The sequence below is a fragment of the Anopheles aquasalis genome, chromosome 2 (assembly GCF_943734665.1).
Source record: "Anopheles aquasalis chromosome 2, idAnoAquaMG_Q_19, whole genome shotgun sequence".
In the NCBI taxonomy this organism is placed as follows: Eukaryota; Metazoa; Arthropoda; class Insecta; order Diptera; family Culicidae; genus Anopheles; species Anopheles aquasalis.
Window position 1 is genome coordinate 28,750,001 of NC_064877.1, and position 16,065 is coordinate 28,766,065.

Sequence of the window (16,065 nt, forward strand, 5' to 3'; positions counted from 1 at the left end):
CGATACCATTCATGGCCGTTCCATTGCTGGTGGCCGCCGTCCCATTGCTGGTGGCCGCCGTCCCGTTGCTGACTGTGGCACTGCTCACTTTGCGATACATTCTTCGGGCAACACCCGGGCCATCCAGGATAAAGGGCTCACTAGGCGCACAATCTTCCCACACTAGGTCCCCAACCACAGGACGCACACACGAGAAGGACACCAGAAGGGATCTATCGCGAGGATCCGGTTTGAAATTTGCACAAAATTGTGGTCGATCAGATCGATCGAACGAACGTACGTAGCGCTGCTTCCGATAGCAACGGATGAGCTGGACTGAGTGAGCGGCGCAACCGCGTTCGCGTTTAGTGGTTCGCCGTTTTGGCCGCGAGGTGCTGATTGGTCAAGCACGGCGCCACCGCCGCGAGCCGTTACCGTTGAGTGACCAAAAATGAAAATCCAACAACAACAACATAAAAAAACACACGAAGTAAAGAAAAAGCGTCGGCACTACGGTATGGTACCCAGTGGTGGTAGCTGACAACAAAACAGCCCAAGCAGCGCACGCAACAACACTACAAAACACTATACACCAAATGGTTGACCACTGGCTCTGGCGCGTTCGGCCCTCTCCAGTGGTTCCTCCCTAGTGGTCTCCCTCCTCGCACCAGAGCCAATATCGATAGTGAGAGTGGAGCGCAGGAGCGGAGAAATGGTAGCCAGCAGGTACTTGACGTTCGTTCAAAGAAGGGTGTAGAGGGAGGAAAGCCTTCCACCCCAGACCATCGGCTCAACATGTCGATCTCAGGCGCCCCATTTCACGCACGCCATCGCACATGGATCATCCGTACCAGATCGGTGTCGGTGTGAAGAGTGTTGGCGTTTTCTCCGATTCGATCGTCGTGCGTTTGAAGAAGCAGCACGCAAGTGTTGGCTTAACCCAGAGAAAAGATTGCGATCGAATGGTTTTTTTTTCTTTTCGGGGGGAAATCGTTTAAAGGAAAATGTGCCTTGCGAGATGATCTCGCGATCCGCAACTTTGCTGGTCCGCAACTTTGTCCTCCTGGTTCGCCGATCAACGATCTTTTTGGCGAACCGCTCTGAGTACCCATACCGATCAGTATCTCGTGCCTTCTCTCAAAGTGACTTTCGTTTGCTCCTGCCACCGTTCGGAACCAAGCTGCTTCCCGCATTACGCAAAACGAGGGTTTGTTCATTTTCCCTCGCTCGATAGATCGCTTGTGCGCCTTGCGCTGTCTCCTGTCTGTCTGCCTTGGATGGATTGGATTGCCAGGGAGTTACAAATTGGTAGCGAGGTTCCGTTCGCTGGACAAATTAGATTTCGATTCGAGCTGTGGGCGAACAAACGCTCTACGAAGACACCGCTTTCGTAACATCTCGCGATCGCATTGAGATCGATTGAGATTTTCGATTAAGGTCCTAACGCAACCGAAGCTAGTTTGCTGCAGCAGCAGCAGCAGCAGCAGCAGCAGTAGTGGCAACGTAACGCAAATTCGTTGCACTCGATGCACCCCTAGATGGTGTCCGCTGGTGTCCGGTACGCGGATACCGGCGGGGCGCTAACCGTCATGCCGTTCCGCCTATCGAAATCCATCGCGTGTTTCTGCTTAAGGCGTAGCGATCGCAAAGGTGTAAAAGTAAAACGAGCCGCTTCACATTCAGATCATATGCCAAATACGGCCGCAGTCCGTTGATGGAGAAAGCATCGCGGAACAGGAAAATCATGAAGTATTAAAGAAATCTTAGAAGCGTTTCACATTGTTGGAATGGAATGGCTTAACAACATTCAAAGTCGAGTCCAGTGGCTGGTCGTGGTGCAAAAGTGTCGGACATCGGCGTCCACGTAACAAAATGCTCAGCATTCTTCCGCCAAAATAAACCATTTGCTGAAGACATGTGTACCCAAACCAGGCCGGCGAGTATGGGAGAGCTAAATATTTGCGTGTATGTAAAACATCAGTCAATGAGTGCTTGCGCACGTGCCAATTAGCTTTCACAAGTCGGCACAGCACACACAGCCACGAAACGTGACACAATTTGTCTTGGCCACAATTTGTTTACACCGATTTATGCTAAACACCACTACCAACCTGGTCGTCTGTGTTTGTTTGGCGCTGCCGGAGCTGTGTTGGAGCTTCCGCAGAACAAGCATACCGACCGATACCGAATGGTGGCCGCATTGTGTAGAATCTCATAACCTCAACCTCATCCGAAGACACGGTCCAGACACGAAGTAGACGGCAGAGTACTGTGGTAGTAGCAGCGACAGCAACAGCAGCCATGATCAGTGTGGGAGTACTGCCCAGATGATCTTTCCATCCATCCATCCATCCAGTTCTGCAAGTGTTTGTTCGGGAGGGGGATGGCTCCCCACAATTGCAGTGTCTCTGTGAGCTGGCATCTTCGCCACCGATGCTGCCACCGGAGTGAAGTAACACTAGCGATCTAGCGCGGGAAGGGGAGGTTTTTACGATCGTTGCATAATGCTCGCACCCCGCGTACCTCTAGCAGTGGCTATTCTACGATCATCATCATCTCGCCACTCGGTAGTGACGTTGATGATTATGCTGCTGCTGCTGCTGCTTCTCGTGCCAGCGCGTGTCTTTCGAGAGCAATGAGTCGCGCCGTGAGAGGGGATTTGAACAGAATGGCAGCGAATCCACCTCCCCCCACTCTTTTCAGTCTGCATAATTGTTGTTTACGACCCCGAAACATCCCGTCCCTGCTATCCAACGTTGGTCTGTTGGAGTGAGTGTGATTTGCAAACGAAACGAAAACGCACTAGACGCTACCAGACTCATCGTCGACTTCTAGTCTAGTCCGTGCCACCATCATTTGCAGCTGTATTGGTGTAGTATCTACGGTCGATCTGGGGATCTTGATTGGGATTGCATTTCGGAATGTGCATGGTCCACTGTCCGCCGACGATGACGACAACATTGTTCGCCGAAGAGAAGATAGAAACCAAAAAACAATTCCTCAAGATCAGACGCGACCGAACGGGTGCTAATTGGGTTCGGGGGAGCCATGATTCGGACACGGCTATCTGCTGCCGGATCGGAAGATCCGGATTTCAAAATTGGCGACACCACGGCGTTATTGGCGTTTTCGCAAAATGGCAGCCCGAAAAACCTGACCTTGTTCGAGCCTGTGCGAGCGCTTATGCTAAATAGTGCTATCGTGAGGGAGCTCAGGGATGAAGGAGAGAATGTAACGGCGATCGGTCAAGAAACAAGGTCGAATTGATTATTCATGGGTAAAGGGTCGGCGAAGAAGCGACGTGTACGTGAGGGGAAAGCATGGTTTACTCGAGTGATTGCGAGGTAACGAGCTACTTGCTATGCGCTCCACCATCATGGTAGACGGTGGAGGCAGTGACTTCAATACTCAAGCAACGAACCTCTCGTTCTGGTGACGAAACGACATTCAATGTTTTAATTCGACTTTTTTTCAAATTAATGTTAAAGTTTCTCAAAACTGCACAGATTTTGTTATTGCTGGAGCTTAAAAGGTCATGCTAGTAAACTTTAGATCTCTTACCTTCCACCGTAGATGTCATGTGTCAGGGGGGTGCTCTCGTCGTCGGAAAAGTTGTCATCGCTCTCGTTGGGGCCATTTGCCAGAGGTCGATGTCTGATAGCAGACATCTTCTCGGCCTGAAGCCTCTGCGGGGAGAAAAAAAGAGAAGGAAAGAAGAGCTCAAATGAAAATCTCGTGAAACTAATAACCACCGACCGGTTTAGGCCAATGATTTCATTAGCACAGCGCTGAAACGCACGTTGATGATGATGATGGTGTGTTGTGTGTTTTTTTTTTTAAACCGAAAAGGTTCTGCGGCATTTTCGGCCCCCGTGGGCAATTTACAACCCCAAATCGGAACCTACAACAGGTACGAACACGGATGACCACGCACCACAAGTGGTCAAACTAGTGACATTTAAGTCACTGATATGTGCCGGCCGTGTCCTGGGTTGCGATCGAAGATTGTATGTTTAGAGGATGGGGTAGAAAGGAAAAGCGAAGATACGTGAAGCAATGAGCCCCCGGGGAGCCCGTGGTATAGGGTTTCAAGGTCACATACAGGGTGGGTTAGCTTTGCACATTATTCTTCATTCTATTTGTCTGCTTATTGACAGCAATTTTGATGGCGCTTGACGCAAGAACGTTCTTCACTTCCTGCTGTAGCTGCTGTCAAGCAGAAGCCAGACAACAGCAGTGGAGTCCACTGTTTGAGTGAAGGGTTTGGTTAATGGGCGCAGCTGTGGCTTGATCCTGATTTAGTGCGTTTGCTAGTGATCGGCACTTTGGCAGTCCTAATGCCGTTAGCCATTTCCTCCACCTAATCCACCAAGGTCTTAGCAAATGCTCAATCTGCACACGATATAAATCATTCTCGCTATCGCATGCTAATCTGGAACATGAAAAAAACGACTCTCAAAAAGCTTTACGGGTCCGATCGTATTGCTTCACATCGCTTGTGTCTGTGGTTTACCACGCCCGCAATTCTGATTGCTGACATGTCCAAATGGTTTGCGGCTTTCAAGAGAACTAGTTTGACCGGCAGTAGACACCTCTCGAGCCCGCACCCCTTCCCTGTTGCCTTTTGCAAAGGCGATGGCGAGGGTCTTGTGGTTTATCGAGTCGCTGCCGCTGGACAAAGAAATCAAAAACCCTTGCCGAGGGAGCGCGAGCACGTCAAGGCGTCAGGCGCTGGCACCAATAGCAACACAGCGACTGCTTCGTGCCTCTTGCAGATTATGGTTGTCCAGTGTAACTGGAACACTTCATAATCTTGGCCCGTAGGATCATGGACCACCATCGACATGATCACCATCATGACTCATGGCTTCAACGGCCTAGCCCGAAAAGGTCAAACCACCTTTAGGGTGAATGTTCCCTTCCCCCCCACGCGCACAGATGGACACAAATTTAACGAGCTGCAAAACTGTCTGTGCCCGTGGAATTGGAACCACTACCCCCCATCCGGATCTACGGATCCCGGACGGTGTGCAAATTGATCGACGTAACCCCTTTCGTTGCGGCTCCCACGCACACGGATCAGCCGCAGATGGACAATACGCGCTTTGCTCTGCGATTTCATAGAATTCGAATTAATAATTCATCATTTTTCCCGCCTTAACACAGCTCGCACAGGCAGCAGCAGCAGCATCAGCAGCAATGGCGACAGGAAGTGCGCGACTAGGAACAATACCAGGAACCGAGTCGAGCCGTTTGGCTTCCTACTTCCGAACTCACTGACCACTGGCCGAACTGACCAAAATCCGAGTGATCTTTTCCAAGCGATGGGAGCGTGTTTTGGGTGCAATTTTCAGTGATCGCGGAAGAGTGTTGCTTGGTTGTGAACTTGAACCGTGACGATGCTGGCACCCGTGACCGAAAATCTACTCAAACGTCGCCATTTTGATGACGTCGACTAATACAATGGACTGCGTGGCAAGTCAAGAACCGTTACGACGGATAAAATGTCCCCGCGAAAAAGCAACTCATGATTGATGGGGTGTCTTTTTGATGCTAGGTTTTGTTGGAAAGTTGTTTTCGTTTTTGATCCAAAATGGTGCGGAGACACGCTGTTTGGATTACCGTACAATGACGCAGCAGAGGTAAAGGTTGGTGAATGCAGAGTTCTGCATCGACATTATGATCTAGCAAACCTTTACGATCGAGTAGCGAATTCCGTAGCATCTACAATGTTTGCCATCAAGCCCCCTATACGTGGCACTCCGAGGTGCAGGCAGGCCACCGTCGTTTGATTTGTTAGCACAGACCTGAAGCCACAATAAACGAGCCCTAACGCCCACATTTATTGATTTATGGCATTCGAACGATGGGTTCGCGACAGTTCACCGGCGACAGAAACCGGTTCGAATGTTTGAACAGAACAACGAACCGTACGAACGGGCACAGAACTGCTTCCTCCTTTCTCAGCCAATGTGCGCGAAATGTGAATGGCCGGAAAAGCGCGCTTTTGCTCCGGTCCGAGCGGTCCATTGAACTCTTCCTGCAAACAGTTCCTGGCTGGCTGAGCATGAGGTTCTTGGTGCTAGGGATTCCTGGCACTGTCGAACGATCGCCCGATCGTCCATTCCTTTCGGCTCAGGCCAAAGCCACCATCATAAGCCCTGTTGCTGTGGGCTTGCTAGATGGGGAATGCGGCGAATGGCGGTCGCGATAGGTAAATGTCAGTAAACTCAACACGCCCGCTGACCTTCAGCAGGGACCGTGGTGCGTATGCATACCAGCGTGTTCGCTCTCGGCTGCTGCATGGCTTGGTGAGCCAGCCACGAAGTATTGATCAAGGGGCTTGCAGCTAGGGTTCTTCGTTTCCGTTGCCCCCGGAGACCGTGCAGACCATTAGTCAATCGATCGCGAAGTGCATGGGACCATGGGGGAGAGACCAACTCAGCCATCGTTTATCCAGACTCAGGCTCCGGCTGCGCTATCTGGCCGATCGGAAGACAACAAAAAAAGGAATTCGCAAGGAACACAAAAAGTAGACAGCAACCTCGCCCGAGTGCCCGTATCCTGAGCTCTGAGTAGAATAGGAGTTGCCGCCAGTGAACGAGGATTGGAGGTTTAAAGATTTATAACATTAACAACTGTGTGGCGCAACTGCCACCATTAACACTACCACCACCATCGGGGCTAGGGTTGAATACGCTTGCCTGCGACGGTTCTTGCTCGAAAGCAGCACCCCTTTGATCTTGACAGAAGAGAAGGGGCAACATGATCACCATACAGACCGCAACGCAAGCCAGATCGGACCAATATATTTTAGTTTCGCTGGCACTCTTATTTTTTCTTCCTTCTCTCTTCCTACGTGCTGCTTCTGCGTCATCTACTACCGTCCCCTCTAGAGTCGTTCCTTCGATATGACACATGCGGTTGGGTTGGGCCAATTAAAATGGAGCCGCCACGGCCGTTGAGCTGCTCGCCGCTAGTGTACCAGCGCCCTGCCGTGCCTGATCGCTCCACTTCGATACACCCCGTTCTCTACGGGGCTCTGACTTGCGATCGGACTTTCGATTTCGCTGGCGTGAGCGTGGAATAATAAGAAGAAAAAAAAATGATATAAACCAATCCCAACCAACGTTGTCTATGGGGGTACAGTGCTGGACTGGCCCATTAGGCAGGAATGTTGTTGCTGCTGTTGGCACTCGGCTGCGCGCTAGTAATGCGGTATGCGGCCTCTTTTAGTCGACTCAAACGCGCGTTTCGCGACTTAAGGAAGTCTTGTTAGGGCACGCGTTGCTGAGATGCTGTCGACAGCATTTGAGATGCTGGATAGCCTAACCTTCCGAGACGGAACGAGTAGAACTTGAATCCCAATCCCAAATGCACCAACGAAGCCATTGCATCGAATATGACGCGAAGCATTTGCAGCCTCAGAGTCCATCAGAACGCAGCTGTCTTCCGATTCACGAAACGATCGACGTTGTCAGCAACGGTCTGTCAGCTTTACTTCTTTCATCCCCTAGCACGCATTGAAGTGGCGATCGCTGGTGGCTGGTGTGGTCGGTCCGGTTGGCCACGCGTCACGCTCCGCTGTGCACCGTAAATAAGATCAGATTATAATGCAGACGACCTTGTCCGATCTTGGGTACGGTTGGATGGGCTGGGAGCTTTCGCTCCTTGCATCACGCGTGTCTCGCAAGTGGCAGTGAGAAGGTTCTCAACCTCAACGGGGATGATCGGCACGACCGGCAGCAAGAAGAGGTTTCGAGCGGAGTACGAGAAACACCCAAGAAAAGTGTTTCCGTACGCACTTTTGCAGCAATGTTTTATGTTGGCTTTAATTTCACAACATGCAGCACCGCCCAAGGAACTGGTTTTCTTTGTTTTGCTACGAAGAAACACCGGCTCGGCTCGGTTGGAGTGACTACCGGTGCGCGATAGTTCATTGGACGGAGTCAAGGAGCATCAGGAGACATCAAATCATATCCTCAAGAATTCAGTAAAGTCGCATTGACGACGACTGGATTCGTGTGCATTCCAACTGGCGGTCCGAGCATTGTAGTGGATCTGTTTGAAGCGGAATGGACAAATTAAATCCTCGGAACGACGTCATTAAACCGCCGTAATCGTACGTCAGTTAGGGGGGAATGGTTTTCAAAGGTGTCGTCCGAGTGGAATTATCCGAAATGTCAGCTTCTCGTGGACTCCATGCGATAGGAGACCCCGCGTAGCGGTCAACAACAAATAGAAACCGCCGCTCTGTACTCCGGGTGCATACAAAATTACGTTTCGAGTAGGGTAGCATGGCTTCCCAGTGCGTAACCATCAAAGAACGATTTGAATCGTGCACGATCCCATCTCCAGTGAATGGTGAGGTAGCTACAGTACTATGTTTGTTGATCCGCTGTACTCTGAATAGTCGTGCGTGCGTTCTAAAAGAACAAGCATTCTTGATCGAGCTGTCATATAGTTCAGCTTCGTTGGTGCTACAGCCAACAAAGCTCTCACTTAGTTCAAAGAGACAAAGTGAACCATTCAATGATAGTTGCTCCGTGGTCCATCTGGTACCATCGACAGAATTCCTCTTCAAAATAGCATAATCAAGCGATCTCGATTCAACAGAACGTCGAATTCGACAGTATGAAAGCACAAAGCAGGAAAGGAGTTGACTAAAAAAAACGGGATCCGAATGCCCTGCCCCGGGTGAAGTAGTGTTTGTAGAGCTTATAGCAGAGCAGGTTTGAGCGACAGTAACACACTAGTGATGGTAGTAGTGCCAACAGCAACAGCAACAGTAGTAGCCACCATATCAATCCGTCCCCACCGTCAGGACAGCCGTGCAGAACGTGTGGGATCAGCAACTGGCCAACAAGGGGCCGGGCATATGCTTCGGTTTCGGTTTCCTCACTCTACTTTAGAGTGGTCAAACCAGTTTTCTAGTTTCGCTCGGACCCCGCAGACCGATCGAGGGTTTGGTAGCGATAAAGGAAACAACTTTTTCTTTCTTTCGCAGCCGCGCAACTGGTGGCGGACCGGCTGGCTGGCTGTGGCACAATCGGAGCAGCAGCAGCCGTAGCAGCTGTACTGGATCCACTCGCTCTACGCAGAGAGTGGGGAAGAGTGTAGCAAAAATGGCGACTCAACGATGGTGACGTTACACGGACTTCGTTTCTACGGCAGTTCAGAAGGCTGTACTTTGATCATGTAAACCATAAGTCGCCTTTTGCTGTAGAGTCGCCGCTTTTGAAAGTAGTTTCGATCGAACTAAAACGCCTACAGGAAGTCGAAGGAAGGGTCCCAAACGACTTCGATTGAGGAAGGCCATAGCCAGCGTATTTTTGCGCCTCTGCAGAGAAGTTAATGGCAAATTTAAGATTCATTTGGTTTAAGATTCACTTAGCGACACACCTCGTAACGTTCCCTTCAAGGTTTTAGATCCTACTGGACACAAGCGGATGTCGTTAGAAAGGTGTCGCACTCGCAAACACAACCCGATGGTGTCAGCGCGCACATCGGACTCCAGCTTCCTAATGACTACGTTCCTTAATGATGCCGCCATCAACCTGCTACTGGTGTCTGCCTGCCTGTCATCTTGGTATCCGATTGTAGTGCGATACCAAAGCGGCAACCTGCTTGACACGTCAAGCTGATGAAGATGATGATGATGATGCAGCTCGCATTGTATTGTCCCGTTAGAAGTGACGGTATGTTACTGTATCACATTGTTTCGGCTAACATTACAGCCATCCATCCAGCCGGATGTGCATAGCAGCCGGTAGCCAGAAACCCCTCCACCCCACGCGGCTGACCGGGTCAAGGATCCGGATCGTGACGAGTGTCGCTGGCATTTGCAAAAGTGCTTCAGCAAATGTCGCCCAGAGGTGCCACCACCGCGGTGGGTGTCCACCGACCAGAGTGACCGAGCTGTACGAGTGATCATTAACGACGGGGACACGGGGGAAATGTCGTGTGGAAGTGAAAAATGATTCGCTCACTCAACGGCCATTGTCGGGGCGATGAGCGATTAGTGGCGGTGGCGGACCAAGCGGGCCACCGTATCGCAAATGGAACGCTTTTACTCCGCTCTTAGTTTCCTATCAAGTGATCTTCACCAAACACGGACTCAAAAGATCATCTCACGAGGGATCGACGGTGCTACCGTGCGGCGAACGATCGAAAACCACAGAGGGAGAGTGTGGGGACCCAGGTGCGGTCGGTGACGAACCGAATCTTTAACCTTGAAGTCTCGAAACGGGTTTCGTAATATCATTCACCACGGTGGCCGTCGTCGCGATGGCGTAGCTGTTGCCTGTAGCAAATGGAACTGAATAAAATGCAATGTGGCGACTGGATCGGTTCCACATTCGGTCGACATTGCGTGGAGTGAAAGTGGTCAGCGGTCATGAAGGTTCAAAATGCGCCAATTCGCTAGCAGAGTAATTACGATCGGGAAACAATTATTGAATATTTCCTTTTCTTTCGATACCGTTTAACTGGCGAACTAACCGGAAACATTTCGCATGAAGTCGAGTATTGCGAAATTGTAACATTGCTTTTTTTTTTTGCTGACCATTCGCGCGGTGCTCTGTACCTTGCCACTAATTGTCTGCCTTCATTTTCCACGAGCTTTCAGCTGCGAAAAAGGATATTATGTTATTAATGTTGCGAAGCCAAGAAAAAAAGGTCATTTGTGTCAGCAGTGTGATTGTGGATACATTGCAGCATCGTGATCGATCAACGCACTCCCCCTCACTCGTCATTTTCTAACAGAACCCTCCTTCACTCTCCCCATTTCACAACAATTATTCATTCGAGCTGCAAAAGGGAGCGGTGTACCGTCAACGCACATCTATCATTCTTTACGCTGCTACCACCCTTATAGCAAGGCCACCACAAGTATTTCTGTTTTTTTTATGAGCTGACCACTAGGCCACAGAGGCCCACCCAGAAAAAAAAAACTACACCATCTCGCTGGCCCGGTAAGTAAATGACACGCGAAACAAATGATCAACCAAAGCAGAATCCATTTCTACTGCCTGGGCAGCGCGAGAGCATAAATGTCGGTCGGGTGTTGGCCCCCTCAGCGGGTGTCCTACTAGTCCCGCGCCAGATTGTTGTGCATGTTTGTTGCTGGCCGCGCAGACCGACCGAGATTGCGTTGTGCAACAGACTGTCTTGCGGTGCGCGAGTGATTGTTCTCTTGGCCAGGGCAGGGTCCAACATGGGTCCAACAGCACCACCACCACCACCCTTAAGCAGCGCAACATCCGCTGACGCGGTTTGATTCGAAATGTCGTTTACGCTGCGTACGTATTTAGGGGTTTTTCGCATTATCGCTGGACTCTCGCTGGACGCTTCGAACATTGGTTACGCGTGGCGATGGCCACGGGAGGTAGCCGTCGAAGCATAAGGTGAAGGCGACAGACACCACACCACACACCAATCGTGCCAATTGCACGCAGAGAGCCGTCGATCGCCGTGTATTCGCCATCACCGCCATCGCCAAGGACACGATCATCGCGCCCGCCACGTCTGTTGGTCACGTTTTGGGGGCCTGCTTTTTTTTCTCTTCATTTTTTGTGGGGTTGGGTTTGGGGTCTCTCATTTGGCACATACACATTTCATTTGGCTTCGCTCGAGAGATCGATTTAATGGCCTGGCAACACACCCTCAGCCCCCCAGGGGAGGGGAGTGCAGGAGCTTTCCCACATTAGCGCCCGCTTGAGCCTAATGCGCGCGAATGCGTTTGCTCCTTTCCTGGCCATTCTGTTCGTGCGCTCTTCGGTGCTGAGAATAGGAATCTCATTTGGATCTGCCTTCTCGATCTCGTGGCCACCGTGCGGTGCCAATGCGGTTCGCTAATGTAATGTTGGGCGGGTGCACCGTGTTCTACAACCCAGTGGAATTCCTTTGCTTTTTGTGGTTTTTTTTTGCTTCACCCACAATCGGCTGCACCCACCCGCCATTCACGGTTGCTCGTTTCGCAGCATAAAACACAAAAAATTATATCACTTCGTGCGACCGGTGCAAGGTCCAGGCTGAATGTGTGAACGCAAATGGTGGCCGATTATGCGAACGAATTATGTAGCCGCTCTAGGCGCGCGTTGTAACAACATCGAGAAAAGGGCGGCTGGCGATGAGAACCGAGCGATGAATGTTGTTTTTTCGTTCTGCTACGCAATGCTCCCAATTAACCTCGGTCTGTCTCGAGTGCAGACTGTTACTGAGGTCTGTTGCTCCCCGGGCTATTCCACCGCCATGTGTTGTCACGTTCATTGTGTTCGTTTTAACAGTTCAGAACGCACAGTTCGACGACATGGCCTCGCTCTGCTCCTACCCAGGCGGGGTTCGTCGCTTACGAGAAAGTGGATAAGTCTTTCGATCATGAAGGAGAAGAAGATGGTCTGAGCGGCGCATTTGTTCGGCAATAACCTTCGGTGTGGGGAAATTTCTCTCAAACCACAGTGCACATTGAATGGCGCCAATCATACCCGGCCACGGGGGGTAGCCCGCAGTTCGCTACCGAAGATCACTCCGCCCGCCCCATTTGTACACCCATTCTCGAAAGCTTCTCCGTCGCATTCGGCCAAAGGCACTAATCAGCGCGTTATTGTGTTATTTCTAAACGGGCTGGCAGTAATTGTCCGGACGGGGGTCTGGCGCACATTTTCTCGCATTTTCTCCCCCCCTCTCCCCTAGAAACCCGGTGATGCGAGGGAAAGCGCCGTGAAAGCGTGCGTGCGTGCGTGAACTTGTGCGTGCTCTCTATTCACGTGGCTCGTGGTTGCGAGATGGATCCACTTTGGTCTGGGCTCGAGGTCTGTTTTTTTATTTTTGGTTTTTTACTGTGCATCGAAAAGTGCATTACACCCGCGATATGTTGATTCGAATTGAAGCGAATGTGTGGGTGCCTCCAATTGTTGCGCTCCAATGAATCCTCTGTGTGAGTAGACAAAGGCTTTACATTAAAAAAAAAACACTCTCGAACGTACACTGTTTTCAATCTGTCGTCGATAATCTTCCCAAAACATAGATGCTGAGCACTGTTTCCCTGTTCGCACTGGAAATTGATAAGCTCGCGAAGTACTTGTCTCTACTCGATCGCTAGCTTCTCGCTTGACTGACCTGTTTAGCAAGTGAGAACCCACTCTAGACTTCGCTTTAAGCACCGATCGCTTTATGCTAACGGGTACAAAAGATTCGTCTGCTGAAACTGAAAGAACGTCCATTTATGCAGTGCCGATTCATGGACACAGATGGAACCGATTCCAGGAAGCGCTACACGTAACCGGACGCATAAACGGTTCCCATTATTTGGGGATCAGTTTGCTCAAAACTTCTTGGCTGTCCGGAGGGCAGAAACATTGGAACAAATCCACCATTCCTCAAACACGTGGCACGGAATGGAGCATGAAACGGATTCATTCACACGGAGCAGCATCAGGGTCAAAACAGGGTTCCTTACCTTTGTGTCGCGTTGCTATCCGCGTCCGGTACCGACGATGATGTAGCTAGTATTTGCAATTCCCCCTTGCACTTGTTAACCCGTTTATCTAATCTTCGTCCCGCTCGTTCGTTTTCACTTTCCTTAGCCACTGCCACCTGTCTGGGTCGACGATCTGCGATGATCATTTTCGCTCTACGGATCGCGCATCCGCGTTTTAGGAGGCGGGCGGGAGCGGAGTTTTTTTTTTGACGGGCGCCTTGTGTTTGGGATGATTTTCACTTTTCAAATCCTCGTACCGTGACGCAGACGAAGGGGTGGTGGAGATCGCATGGTGGGAGTTTGGAATGGGGAAGGTGTATAATCATCTTTCTTTTGCTGCCGAGCTAGACCGATGATGAGACGCGGATGTGAAGCGAGAAAGCGCAAAATGGTTGACCGGTTGGAGAACTGGAGAAGAAACGGGCGCCCCCCGGGGGAAAGGAAGGCCACGATGAACTCCGCAGCAGCAGCGGCAGCAGCAGATTCAAGGCAACCGATGAGCAGAGATATAGTGGACGGAGAGCGGCTAGTTCGGTTGGTTCGGTGGCTCTTTTACTTTTCATCGCCGGACAGACAACCGGCTAGTGGGATGCCAGGCAGTGTTGGATGCTTTTCCTTTTTAAATCCAAACCTCTTAGCCGGTGATCGTGGTGGTGGAGCCGCATGATAAACGCTCGGTACCGTATGATGACCCACTGACTCCGATCGGAAGCCAGTTAGAGTCGCTAGTGCGAAGCTGCACTAAGTAGCTCTGCAATTTTGCGTCATTAGACGTTGGGCTGGCAATCGTCATCGTTTTGGGCGGGACCATTAAGTCGCACAATCTTGGAGTCCGGTGTCATTTCTCTCGTAGACAACGAGGGCTTACTTCCTGTCCAGCACAGGTCGACGTGCATTTCCCCTTTGGCGGGGGAAAGTTTTCGGTTGAAAATGCAAATTTCAAAGTTCTACGCCCCTGGGGCAGAGGATTTTTGAACGATTTTCACTTTTTCATACCACCGCGAAGGAGCGAACCAGGCGTTGCCGAATGATGATGATGATGATGAACCTTTCCGTCCGTCACACGGCTTTCAAAGTTTCGCTAGACCATACAACTTTTGTCGCAATTATTTACAATTAGCTTCCGACGATGAGTGGCTAGGTGCGAAGAAAGCAGTTTTCTTTTATTTCTGTCCGAGTTTTATTGCTTGCTTCTATTGCATATCAACGGTTCGGCATTGTTTTCGGTGGATTGGTGCAGGGATTTATTAGTGACCATTCATGGCAGCCAGGTGTCTTTAAGTTATAAAAGATGATCCTTTTTATGCTCATCTTCGGAAGTATGTTCTTCGGAGAAAGCATTTATTGAAGCATGTTTCCGATCTTAAAGATATCTTTTGAGATGACATGGCTTACTCATACATCGATTATTCATCAAACATGAGGTCGTTGCCACCGCAAGGGATTTCCTGGAGGTTGCATTCGAGAATTTCTCGCTTACTTGAGATGATCGAGTGAGATGATCACTCGAAGTCAACGTCATCCACTTCACAGCCTACTTGTCACAATGCGGGAGGGTTTTTACGTGGCGCTAAGAATCCCAAATCAGCTGACCAACGCCATCGGACTCCGCTCGATTGTGACGTAGCTTACTTTCCCATTCTCGAGCAAGCACTGTACGCACACAGTACCTATCGATGTTGTGCGAGCATGGAAGAAGGTCATCGAGTTAATAAAATTCTTAAGCCCTCATTTGTGCGGATCCGCTTTATGACGCGTACATAAAAATCATTATAAGTGTCCGTTCATTTCTTGATCCGTGACGTCGTTTGACTGGTTGGCTTAAAAGCAATGGATTGAATGCAAAAAAAACTTCTCAAATTAAACACCAACATCCATACCCCATGTATGGTGGCAACAAGCAAAAGTAAAACTTCGAGACTCCACCCCAAAAACCCGTGAATCGAATTGTCGAAGGTTAATCCGCGGCCACCGTAAGCTGCGTGCCCTGCTTTAACGGCTTCGACGTGAGAAAAAAGGAGTTTCTGCTAACAAAAAACCGCAACCAGCGCGACCAGTAACGAGCTATTTTACTACACTCCAGTACAAGTGGACTCATAGCGTCGAGGGAAGTCGATCGCGTTCTGATTGGCACCAGACACGCACGCAACGTGAGCTCCAAGCGATTTGCGAGTCATGCCCACCGGTGTGTACCTTTGGATTGGCTTCAGTTCACCATTCTGTTTTCTTCTGTTGCATTTTTTTTTATTGTTATTTGGGAAAACTGCTCCACTAGACGATTGACCCAAGACACGACACGACACGAAAAGGCTGGAGGGCGGAAACGGTGGTAATTATAGCGAGGCATCGACAGACAAGGTGCCAGTGCGGCTGCGGAGTTGCGAGTTGCGCGAAATCGCGATCAACGGCGGCGCAACAACCGTTTATGTTTTGCGCCACCGAGCTCCACAGACAGACAGACAGACAGACTTACAGACCGAGAGTACATTGTGGTGCTGGTGGTGGCAAATTTCCACCGGAAAATCGACATCCGTTCGAGAGGCGTGTGCTCAGACCTTGCATGGCGCATGACGGAAGACAATGCAGCGGCACACGTTGGTGCAATC

At 50.4% G+C, this 16,065-nt stretch overlaps 1 protein-coding gene across 4 annotated transcripts in view; it reads right to left on the reverse strand.

Moving 5' to 3' along the window:
* Positions 1–16,065, reverse strand: part of LOC126578205 (chitin synthase chs-2) — a 28,673-nt gene that overhangs the window by 9,896 nt on the left and 2,712 nt on the right. For all 4 annotated transcript variants that reach the window (XM_050240553.1, XM_050240562.1, XM_050240533.1 and 1 more), the window contains one exon: positions 3,541–3,665. In XM_050240553.1, the coding sequence (XP_050096510.1) occupies positions 3,541–3,647 (107 nt within the window). In that variant the 5' untranslated portion in view covers positions 3,648–3,665. The remainder of the gene's footprint in view (positions 1–3,540; positions 3,666–16,065) is intronic.